Raw genomic sequence first — 12,500 nt, 5'->3', positions numbered from 1 at the left:
AAGAGAAACACTAGCTGTCTAGTCTGTGTTTCATAAATGTGCAATACGCATTAAACACAATTATATAAGGAATTGGCAACTCGTTGTTTTTCTGAGAAGTAAGGTTGGCCACTTGATTTCAACATCTGAACAAAGTGGACTGGCTAGCAAGCTGGTCAAAGAGTTGGAGACGGACAGAAGGGTGTGTTCATAACAATTCAACTGTTACTTCTTCCTTGTTAGCTAGAAAATACATCCAAGTTGGCTAAACTTGAAATATAAAGATTAGCTGGCTACTAACTAGCACAAAGGCTTGTGCTTGAGAGATTGTTGATGAGACCTGTGTTCCTTTTCTATAGTACCTGTTACAAGAAGTTGGTCATTATTAGTGAACGGGCATTTCCATAGACAGACTTGAAAGCCAGTGATTATTGCAGCAAAAATAGCAGATGAAACTATTTTGATAATAAGTAATGACATTATTAGTGGGTCTTATGGTTGTGGAAAGCTCCCGATGCGCTGCACCAGCAACGGAACGACACCGGCCTCGGGGACGACCACAGGGACGACCACAGGGACGACCACAGGGACGTGGTGCATCAGAACGACACCGGCCTCAGGGACGACCTCCGGGACGACCTCAGGGACGACCACAGGGATGACCACAGGGACGACCACAGGGACGACCACAGGGACGACCACAGGGACGTGGTGCATCGGAACGACACCGGCCTCGGGGACGACCACAGGGACGACCACAGGGACGACCACAGGGACGTGGTGCATCAGAACGACACCGGCCTCAGGGACGACCTCCGGGACGACCTCAGGGATGACCACAGGGATGACCACAGGGACGACCTCAGGGACGACCACAGGGACGACCTCAGGGACGACCACAGGGACGTTGCGACAGCGTCAGACAGGCCATTCCTGCTGTCTCCATTTAGGGTTCGGTTATTCTGTCACATTGTATAAGAATCGGAGACAAGTGCAGGAATATGTAATATGGGTTTTATTACCCAACCCAAAATACAACATGCCATGAAAAGGCACGGGGACGAAGCCCAAACAAACATATATATAAAATACACAGCGATGTAACCCAAACAAAAGAGCAAGGATAAACCTCTAAAGATTACACGGGACGAGACCCATAATAACAATACACGGGACGAGACCCATAATAACAACACACAGGACGAGACCCATAATAACAATACACGGGACGAGACCCATAATAACAATACACAGGACGAGACCCATAATAACAATACACAGGACGAGACCCATAATAACAATACACGGGACGAGACCCATAATAACAATACACGGGACGAGACCCATGATAACAATACACGGGACGAGACCCATAATAACAATACACGGGACGAGACCCATGATAACAATACACGGGACGAGACCCATAATAACAATACACGGGACGAGACCCATAATAACAATACACGGGACGAGACCCATGATAACAATACACGGGACAAGACCCATGATAACAATACACGGGACGAGACCCATAATAACAATACACGGGACAAGACCCATAATAACAATACACGGGACGAGACCCATAATAACAATACACGGGACGAGACCCATGATAACAATACACGGACAAGACCCATGATAACAATACACGGGACAAGACCCATGATAACAATACACGGGACAAGACCCATGATAACAATACACGGACGAGACCCATAATAACAATACACGGGACGAGACCCATAATAACAATACACGGACGAGACCCATAATAACAATACACGGGACGAGACCCATGATAACAATACACGGACAAGACCCATAATAACAATACACAGGACAACCCATAATAACAATACACAGGGCGACCCATGATAACAATACACGGGACGAGACCCATAATAACAATACACGGGACGAGACCCATAATAACAATACACGGGACGAGACCCATAATAACAATACACGGGACGAGACCCATAATAACAATACACGGGACGAGACCCATAATAACAATACACGGGACGAGACCCATAATAACAATACACGGACGAGACCCATAATAACAATACACGGGACGAGACCCATAATAACAATACACAGGACGAGACCCATAATAACAATACACGGGACGAGACCCATGATAACAATACACGGGACGAGACCCATAATAACAATACACGGGATGAGACCCATAATAACAATACACGGGACGAGACCCATAATAACAATACACGGACAAGACCCATGAGGACCCCATAATAACAATACACGGACGAGACCCATAATAACAATACACGGGGCCAGACCCATAATAACAATACACGGAGAGACCCATAATAACAATACACGGGACAAGACCCATGATAACAATACACGGGACGAGACCCATAATAACAATACACGGGACGAGACCCATAATAACAATACACGGACGAGACCCATAATAACAATACACGGGACGAGACCCATAATAACAATACACGGGACGAGACCCATAATAACAATACACAGGACGAGACCCATAATAACAATACACAGGACGAGACCCATAATAACAATACACGGGACGAGACCCATGATAACAATACACGGGACGAGACCCATAATAACAATACTGTTAAGGGAATTTTTATCAATGATGACTAATGATGTATACATTTCAATCAGGACTGACTAATCAGAATACTATTATGTTACTGTATATGTACTAATCCGAATACTATTATGTTACTGTATATGTACTAATCAGAATACTATTCTGTATGTGTATGAGTTTTCTTTCTTGATCCAAGTACTGAATATAATGTGTGTGAATGTGGTCAAGAGTTTAGAACAATGACTGTCTGTTCCTTGGTAGAAATGAATTAACTATATCTTCAGACTGGCTAGAATGCTTATCTACACAAGAAAACCTTGACTCGTAAATTATATTAAATTGGTAGGGAGACGGATGTGGGAAGGCTTGAGATACAGCCTTTGTACTGGAAACGGAGATGGCACGGGTTGGTGTTGGAACTAATGACGTCATTTTCAGTTTATAACCTGTGGTAAACTGTATCGTGTTCAGTACTCTCGTGAATAAACTCTGCTGTTTGACTTTAAGACTGGGCTCTGTCTATTATTATAGAATAAGGGTCTTACAAATCCTTATGAATTGACAGAGTGTTTAATTTTAATTGGGTATTAAAACACAGAGCAATTTAATTCCTTTAACAAATACACATAGCACGAAAACCAAAACTACAAAACACAAGCCCTGAATTAATTTGATTATTGCTGACTGTTTAAATGCAGTGTATTTCACCATTAATTGTACAGCAAAGCTTATTTAGAGAAAACATTCTTAAAAAATAGATATGTAAATCGTGATTTGCCCATAAATGTGAAAACATTGAGATAGGATTTTTAGGCCAGTCCTAGGGTGTCTGTCTTTGTGTCTGTGTGTGCATGTGTGTCTGTGTCAACAGCAGCATTGCTCCTATAGTCATTAGTCAACAGCTCTTTAGTAGTGATATCACTCAGCAGCCCCCAGTTACAACACCTACCTCACCTGCCTCCAGAGAGTGGTGTGTGGGTGGGGGGGGGGCTGGGCTGTAGTGTAGTGCTGAAGTGGTTCTGTGTGTGTGTGATCTCATGGGACAGTTTGTGATGTACAGTTTCAATGAACATTGAGGCCATAGGCCTTTGATATCTCTATCTCTGTAGGCCAGACCAGTCTGTATGTCTACTCTATGTCGTTTATGTAGTAACGTAGAATTGAACTCTCTCTCTCTGTAGGCCAGACCAGTCTGTATGTCTACTCTGTCATTTATGTAGTAATGTAGAATTTAACTCTCTCTCTGTAGGCCAGACCAGTCTGTATGTCTACTCTGTCATTTATGTAGTAATGTAGAATTTAACTCTCTCTCTGTAGGCCAGACCAGTCTGTATGTCTACTCTGTCATTTATGTAGTAATGTAGAATTTAACTCTCTCTCTGTAGGCCAGACCAGTCTGTATGTCTACTCTGTCATTTATGTAGTAACGTAGAATTGAACTCTCTCTCTCTCTCTCTCTCTCTTTCCTCCCTTCAATCTCTCGCTGTCTCTTGCTTGGTCTCTCTCTCTCTCTCTCTCTAAAGGTAGGCCAGGCCAGTGTGTGTATCCATGAATGTACGTCACCATGATGATGACCGACCAGCTGATGGACTTAGCTCCGCCTCCGCGGCTGAACGGGGAGCTGCCGCTGATGCAACACATGGTTAATGGAGACGCAGCGCAACAGGTTGGTAACACACACACACACTCACAATGTACAAACGCCAAACGCAGTTCGGCTAGTGTGAAGGAGGTGTCCCCCTCAAGCCCTTCCCTGAGGGAAATCCTTAAGGAGCGTTTTCATTGTAACACCCAATAAAGAAGGTTCCTACTAGAGTTGATAGATGACTGTCAGACAGGCTGGTCAGATGACTATCTGCAGAAGACCCAGACACAGAGACGGGCTGTGTGTGTGTGTGTGTGTGTGTGTGTGTGTGTGTGTGTGTGTGTGTGTGTGTTGTCTACCTGTAGAGGAAAAAGCCCTGAGATAACAATTGAAGACATAACACGTGAACATACTGTTTGTTCGTGGATGTAGTGCTGTATCACTACATCGTGTCTCTATGTGATGAGGCTCTCCTCTGTAAACCTGGGCCGCCCGCTAGTACGCGCCATGGTTCCCATAGCAACAGCAGCAGCAGACAATGCAGGAAGTGTGTGTGTCCGTTTGCATGTGAGGGGAAAGGGAGAGAGCAGCTTAACGTCGCTATGGGAAGACGCGGATTGAACAGGAGGGGATATGAACGGGCTGGGAAGAAGACACATCTGTAGCACGTGTAGTGTGTGTTTGCGTGGTTTGTGTGTGTGAGTGTGTGTGGTGTGTTTGCGGGGTTTGTGTGTGTGGTGTGTTTGCGGGGTTTGTGTGTGTGTGTGTGTGTGTGTGTGTGTGGTGTGTTTGCGGGGTTTGTGTGTGTGTGTGGTGTTTTGCGGGGTTTGTGTGTGTGTGTGTGTGTGTGTGTGTGTGTGTGTGTGTGTGTGTGTGTGTGTGTGTGTGTGTTTGTGGGGTTTGTGTGTGTGTGTGGTGTGTTTGCGGGGTTTGTGTGTGTGTGTGGTGTGTATGAATGTGCCATGGCAGGACATGTGTTCCATGTCTACAGCCACAGTCTCAGCAACCTCCACATGGACACCATGACGGTAAGATGCTTCACACTCAAACAGCCCGCAAATATATGCAGTGGTCTTCAGTGTTTGAGGCCTGGGGGCTGTCAGTGTGTGTGTGTGTGTGTGGTGTGTTTGCGGGGTTTGTGTGTGTGTGTGTGTGTGTCCTGACTGAGTGTGAGTAACGTCTTTGTTTCCTTCTCATGTATGTCTGTGATCAATATGCTGTGTCTGAACCGGTCTGTTATCGTTGTGTTTTGTCTGATCTGTCTCTCTGGTCTCGGCAGGTGATCCTGGTACAGGTGAATCCAGGGGAGACCTTCACCATCAGAGCGGAGGACGGCTCGCTGCAATGCATCCAGGGTAGGTCGCACGCTTATGACACCACAACCCTAAGCCCCAGTTACACCTGTCTCATTTTGATGACCTCATCCCTGTTCTCTGTTGACATCACAACACTGTGCTTAGCTAGATGTGTGTGTGTGATATTCGATGGCTTGTGTTGTACTTTAAACATACTGGTATATAACAAGCTATTATAGACCAGGGGGATTCCTGTAACTCCAAGGGTGTGTCTCACTCTGATGACATCACAACAGAGTGAGATGTAAACCCCCCTCCCTGAATAGGGCCTTTGTCTTTCTCTCTCTTTCTCTTCTTTCCCCCACCCCCCACGTCTCTCTCTCTGATGAAGGGTCTCTTTCAGACAGTACAGTCTTGGCTCAGACAGCCCCGCTCCCCTACCCCCTCTATGTTATTCTAGCTAATTACCCCAACCCTCATCCTCCACCCAGTGTGTAATTCAATTAGGTCTCAGAGCTTTTGTCAGATGCCAAAGAGACAGACAGACACCCAGACAGACAGGCAGGCAGGGAGAAGATGTGTTTGTACTGCCAGAGTCTCTGAGTGGGTAGAATAGGTTTCCAGCCCAGTGTCAGGTACAGGTTGGACCAGACAGCTATGGGTTAAGGCACCTGCAGACCAGGTTCTGTTTGCTCCTAGCAGAACTTGGCTCGGCGAAAGCCAACGTCTGCGGTCGTATACTCCATTAATAACCTTATACTGCAGTGGGCTGAATCAGGGTCACAGAGTGTTTCTTGTTAGACTTAAACAAATCTACTTTAAAACAAGTATTCACCTTCACACACATGGTTGTGGGCTTAAAAAGAAGAAGACACCTGCACCATGTCAGATATAGAGTTGAAATGTATTACATTTTGAGTTTCCATCCCAATATTACACTTCATATACATCACAGAAGACTGAAATATACTACCTGACCAAAAGTATGTGGACACCTGCTGGTCAAACATCTCATTCCAAAATCATGGGCATTAATATGGAGTTGGCCCACCCTTTGCTGCTATAACAGCCTCCATTCATCTGGGAAGGCTTTCCATTAGATGTTGGAACATTGCTGCGGGGACTTCCATTCAGCCACAAGTGCATTAGTGGTATCGGGTACCGATGTTGGGCGATTAGGCCTGGCTTGCAGTCGGCATTCCAGTTCATCCCTAAAGTGAGGTCAGGGCTCTGTGTACGCATGTCAAGTTCTTCCACAACTACCGATCTCGACAAACCATTTCTGTATGGACCTTGCTTTGTGCACAGGGTCATTGTCATACTGAAACAGGAAAAGGCCTTCCCCAAACGGTTTCCATAAAGTTGGAAGCACAGAATAGTCTAGAATGTCATTGTATGTTGTAGTGTTAAATTGTCCCTTCACTGGAACTAAGGGGCACAGCCGAACCATGAAAAACAGCCCCTATTCCTCCTCCACCAAACTTTAGAGTTGGCACTATGCTTTACAGTTGGCACTTTACAGTGGACACTACTTTGGGCAGTTAGCATTCTGCTGGCACCTGCCAAACCCAGATTTGTCCGTTTGACTGCCAGGTGGTGAAGCGTGATTCATCACTCCAGAGAAGGCGTTTCCACTGCACCAGAGTCCAATGGCGGCGAGCTTTACACCACTCCAGCCGAGCAACCAAGGACAGATGATTTTTACGCGCTACGCACTTCAGCACTTGGCGGTCCCGTTCTGTGAGCTTGTGTGGCCTACCGCTGTTGCTCCTAGATGTTTCCACTTTACAATAACAGCACTTAGAGTTGACCGGTCACTGAGTTCTTCAGTAAGGCCATTCTACTACTACACCTGTCAGCAACGGGTGTGGCTGAAATAGCTAAATCCACACATTTGAAGGGTTGTCCACATACTTTTGTATATATAGTATAGTGTACAACAAAACCATTTGACATAGCGACACATATTTATATAGATATTTTTAATTTTTTTAAATTTTGATTAATTGTGAAATGATGAAAAATATGAATAACATTCCACCCATGAGGTCACTAGATGATGATTTGGTCATTTGCTTGAAAAACTTGAAAAAATGTGTCAATACTGTTGTTTGTCCCTCTCGAGACACTGTTGCAACAACGTAGCCAGTAACACTTCCTCAAAATAGTCCGAATTAATCTTAAGATAAATCAAGAAATGCAATACATTTTTGTGTTTTTACAGAGGTCTCAGTCGTGCAATTATTATAAAAATATTTTTTACCCCTTGTTCGTGGTATCCCATTGGTAGTTAGTCTTGTCTCATCGCTGCAACTCCCGTACGGACTCAGGAGAGGCGAAGGTCGAGAGCCGTGTGAACTCCGAAACACAACCCAACCAAGCCGCACTGCTTCTTGAGACAATGCCCACTTAACCCGGAAACCAGCCGCACCAATGTGTCGGAGGAAACACCGTACAACTGGCGACCGTGTCAGCGTGCACTGCGCCCGGCCCGCCACCGGGGTTGCTAGTGCGCAATGGGACAAGGACATCCCTGCCTGCCAAACCCTCCCCTAATCCGGACGACGCTGGGCCAATTGTGCGCCTCCCCATGGGTCTCCTGGTCGTGGCCAGCTGCGACAGAGCCTGGACTCAAACCCAGAATCTCTAGTGGCACAGCTAACACTGCGATGCAGTGCCTTAGACCACTGCGCCACTCGGGAGGCCCCAGTCATGCAATTTTACACCTAAGACATTTGGTGCAATTCAAGTGATCAAAATGTGCATGAAAACTATTCGTCTCACGTTGAATGACAACAAACACTTCATAGAAAAATCCGGTCCATAGTTCCCATCTCTACCGTTGACCTATCACAGACGAAGGGGTGTAGACTTCAGCTACTGAACTTCCACTTGCCTCAAGAGAGAAAGAACCGCGGGGGAAAACAAGCTACTGCCGAACACAAGAAGGAATAACAACTTCTCTAAACGTCCTCATAATATATGCAGGAGGTGTTTGGACTAGATAGCATGCGACAGGCTTTCGGGTTAGACAGTGTGTCTGTGTGTACAGGGGTGTTATTTTGCACACTCCTTGGAACAGACCCCCCACTACGACCACACACACACAGACACACGCTCAGGTCACTGGGTTTATTGAGAGTTTGGGTGAAGCAGTGTGTTTGAAGACCATTTGAGCTGTTCTTTATAGAGTGTGATTACTGAGACCTCAGAGCAGCGTGCGTGCGTGCGTGCGTGTGTGTGTGTGTGTGTGTGTGTGTGTGTGTGTGTGTGTGTGTGTGTGTGTGTGTGTGTGTGTGTGTGTGTGTGTGTGTGTGTGTGTGTGTGTGTGTGTGTGTGTGTGTGTGTGTGTGTGTGTGTGTGTGTGTGTGTGTGTGTGTGTGTGTGTGTGTGTGTGTGTGCATGTGTATTACAGAGACTGGAGTTTTATAGAAAGTAACCTCTGTTTGACTGGAGTACTGTGGTATACACACTGCTCTGACTGCACTCGCTGTGTCTAGGGTTCAATACCGGTGGCCCTCTGTCTAGGGTTCAATACTGGTGGCCCTCTGTCTAGGGTTCAATACCGGTGGCCGGTATCCCCGGACTTCCCAACCAAGCTCCTTCCCATATTCCCGATAAAGATAGTTTTTAGTTTTTGATCCACTTAATTATTTTTCCCTTACCTTCTCTCCCCTCTCACTCTCCCCCCTCTCACTCTCTCCCCTCTCACTCTCCCCCCTCTCACTCTCTCCCCTCTCACTCTCCCCTCTCCCCCCTCTCAGTCTCTCCCCTCTGTCTCTCCCCTCTGTCTCTCCCCTCTCACTCTCTCCCCTCTCACTCTGTCCCCTCTCCCTCTATCCCCTCTCACTCTTTTCCCTCTCCCTCTATCCCCTCTCACTCTCTCCCCTCTCCCTTTCTCCCCTCTCCCTCTCTCCCTCCCTGAACGTTCCCACACTCACATCAAAGGCGGTGACTATAGAGTGTGTGTGAAAGCACCATGCTCTGGAATGTGTGTGTGTGTGTGTGTGCTTTTGCCACAGCCATCCTAAAGCTGACAGGATAATAGATTTATGTGTGGGACATCTGTAGGCTTTTGCTGTTGTATTGCTGTTACATATATGGGTAATGTGGGTAATGTAGTTTAAATTATTTCCTGAGTAGAGCGGCTGTTGCAGTGTGGGCAATGTAGTTTAAAGTATTTCCTGAGTAGAGTGGCTGTTGCAGTGTGGGTAATGCAGTTTAAAGTATTTCCTGTGCAGAGCGCCTGTTGCAGTGTGTTTATAGTTTAATGTATTTCCTGAGCTGGCTGTTGTGGCCACTTGCCACATTGATGTGGTCTCTTTTCCAGTTGTGTGAGTGTGTGGCATCTGCTCAAAGTCAAGAAACTCTTTGATTCTCTCTGAGACCTTTCCCATATCTCTCTTTCTCTTTCTAGCTTTTCTATCTTCTCTATCTTTCTCTAAGCCAGTTGTATGTAACATATAGTATGTTGTACTGTAATTACCCTGTGTGCAAAACTAGTTGCAGTCAATGAGTCAGGTTGTATTCTGGTTGCAGAAGGACATTTTGTCCACATCTTTTTAGCAACCAGAAAAATACATCAATATCTGATTTAAATGACCAGATATGTTAAAAGATGACATCATAGTCATGATGTTGTCATGTTGTATTTACCTGGTTTAGTTGTAATCTGGTTCAATGCCAACGTCTCATCCAGGAAACACATTTACACCCAGGGAGCTTGGGTGGGCTTAGTGTTGGGTAGGCTCAGTGTTGGGTAGGCTCAGTGTTGGGTAGGCTCAGTGTTGGGTGGGCTTAGTGTTGGGTAGGCTCAGTGTTGGGTGGGCTTAGTTTTGGGTGGGCTTAGTGTTGGGTGGGCTTAGTTTTGGGTGGGCTCAGTGTTGGGGGGGCTTAGTTTTGGGTGGGCTTAGTGTTGGGTGGGCTTAGTGTTGGGTGGGCTTAGTGTTGGGTGGGCTCAGTGTTGGGTGGGCTTAGTTTTGGGTGGGCTTAGTGTTGGGTGGGCTTAGTGTTGGGTGGGCTCAGTGTTGGGTAGGCTCAGTGTTAGGTGGCCTTAGTTTTGGGTGGGCTTAGTGTGCAAGTGTGTGTATGTGTGCGTGTGTGTGCGTGTGTGAGGGTGTGTGTGTGCGCGTGTGTGGGTGTGTGTGTGTGTGTATGTGTAGTGCTTTGGGTTCCACTAGGTTTGGGAAAGCTGTCACCATGAGAATGAAAACCTCTCCAGGTGGTGTGTGGTATTTGGGCCCACAAAGCATGGTGTCTGAGTTAGTGTGGTTCTGTTTACATGAGAAAACAAAAAGATAATCACTTGACACATTGGAAAGAATTAACAAAAAACAGAACAAACTAGAATGCTATTTGGCCCTGAACAGAGAGTAGACAGTGGCAGAATACCTGACCACTGTGACTGACCCAAAATGAAGGAAAGCTTTGACTATGTACAGACTCAGTGAGCATAGCCTTGCTATTGAGAAAGGCCGCCGTAGGCAGACCTGTCTCTCAAGAGAAGACAGACTATGTGCTCACTGCCCAGAAAATGAGGTGGAAACTGAGCTTCACTTCCTAACCTCCTGTCCAACGTATGACCATATTAGAGACACATATTTCCCTCAGATTACACAGATCCTCAAAGAATTTGAAAACAAACCCAATTTTGATAAACTCCCATATCTACTGGGTGAAATACCACTGTGTGCCATCACAGCAGCAAGATTTATGCCACAAGAAAAGGGCAACCAGTGAAGAACAAACACCATTGTAAATACAACCCATATTTATGCTTATTTTTTTTCCAGTTTGTGCTTTAACAATTTGTACATCGTTGCAACACTGTATATAGACGTAATATGACATTTGACATGTCTTTATTCTTTTGGAACGTCTGTGAGTGTAATATTTACAGTTCATTTTTATTGTTTATTTCACTTTTGTTTCTTATCTCTACCTCACTTGCTTTGGCAATGTTAACATATGTTTCCCATGCCAATAAAGACCTTGAATTGAATTGGAGAGAGAGAGAGATGAGAGACCACATTCGGGGTGAACCCACTTCCTCTCTCGCTGACCCCTGCCTGTACAGTTGGTTTGGTCTGCCAGTTCACTGAAGCCTGAAACTCTCCGGACCACTTCAGGCAAAATGGGGGGGAAACAAACCTTTGCTCTATCTGTGTGTGTGTTTGCTACTGAGAGAGTGCTTTTCCAGATTTGGAATTCTTGGCTTCCTGGAAGCTCAGGGATCAACCGGAGCAGTCCTCCCTCCACCCCTCTCTTCTCGCTCTCGCTTTTCTTTCTCTCTTCCTCCATCCCTCTATCTGTCTGTCTGAAAACTTCATCCCTCTTTCCTTCTCTTCTCTCTGTGTCTTGCTGTCCCGCTCTCTCATCCTATCTGGTCTACTTTTCCCTTCAACGTCAGCTACTTGTTCTTCTTTGTCTTCTCTTTCGTTCCTTCTTTCTGGCTTGTATTTGTATCAGTTCCAGGGGAAAGCCCTTTTCCTTCCGCTCAGCTGTGATAGGCTTAGAGATGAGAGGCAGCTGTGATAGGCTTAGAGATGAAAGAGACAACTGTGATAGGCTCAGAGATGAGAGGCAGCTGTGATAGGCTTAGAGATGAAAGAGACAACTGTGATAGGCTCAGAGATGAGAGGCAGCTGTGATAGGCTCAGAGATGAAAGAGGCAGCTGTGATAGGCTCAGAGATGAAAGAGGCAGCTGTGATAGGTTCAGAAATGAGAGACAACTGTGATAGGCTTAGAGATGAAAGAGACAGGAAGTCTGGGGCGGGCGGGGCTTAGCCTTGGGGAGCGAGGGGTGAGAGGAGAGACTGGAAAGAAAAGGAGAGGAAGAGAGGGACCAAGAATTGTGTGTGTGATATAGAGATAGATAGAACATGGGTCAATGCAATGTAATGTCTTGCATTCTCTCTCCTTCTTCCTCTCTCCTTCCCTTTTCCACGTCCCTGCTTTTTGTCTGATAAGCCAAAAGCCCCAGGACAGCAAACACACACACACACACACACAGGAATGTTGAGTGGGGAAAGTCCC

The 12,500-nt window shown here is 46.0% G+C and overlaps 1 protein-coding gene across 1 annotated transcript in view; it reads left to right on the top strand.

Annotated features, from left to right (window-relative positions):
• Nucleotides 1–12,500, top strand: part of LOC118377687 (fibronectin type III domain-containing protein 3B-like) — a 136,599-nt gene that overhangs the window by 19,187 nt on the left and 104,912 nt on the right. The window contains 2 exon segments of the mRNA XM_052488795.1: nt 4,108–4,250; nt 5,449–5,524. Coding sequence (XP_052344755.1) covers nt 4,137–4,250; nt 5,449–5,524 — 190 coding nt within the window. The 5' untranslated portion in view covers nt 4,108–4,136.

This window comes from Oncorhynchus keta, chromosome 30, assembly GCF_023373465.1.
Source record: "Oncorhynchus keta strain PuntledgeMale-10-30-2019 chromosome 30, Oket_V2, whole genome shotgun sequence".
Lineage (NCBI taxonomy): Eukaryota > Metazoa > Chordata > Actinopteri > Salmoniformes > Salmonidae > Oncorhynchus > Oncorhynchus keta.
The sequence above is the reverse complement of the archived record's forward strand: the minus strand, read 5'-3'. Positions and strand labels throughout refer to the sequence as shown.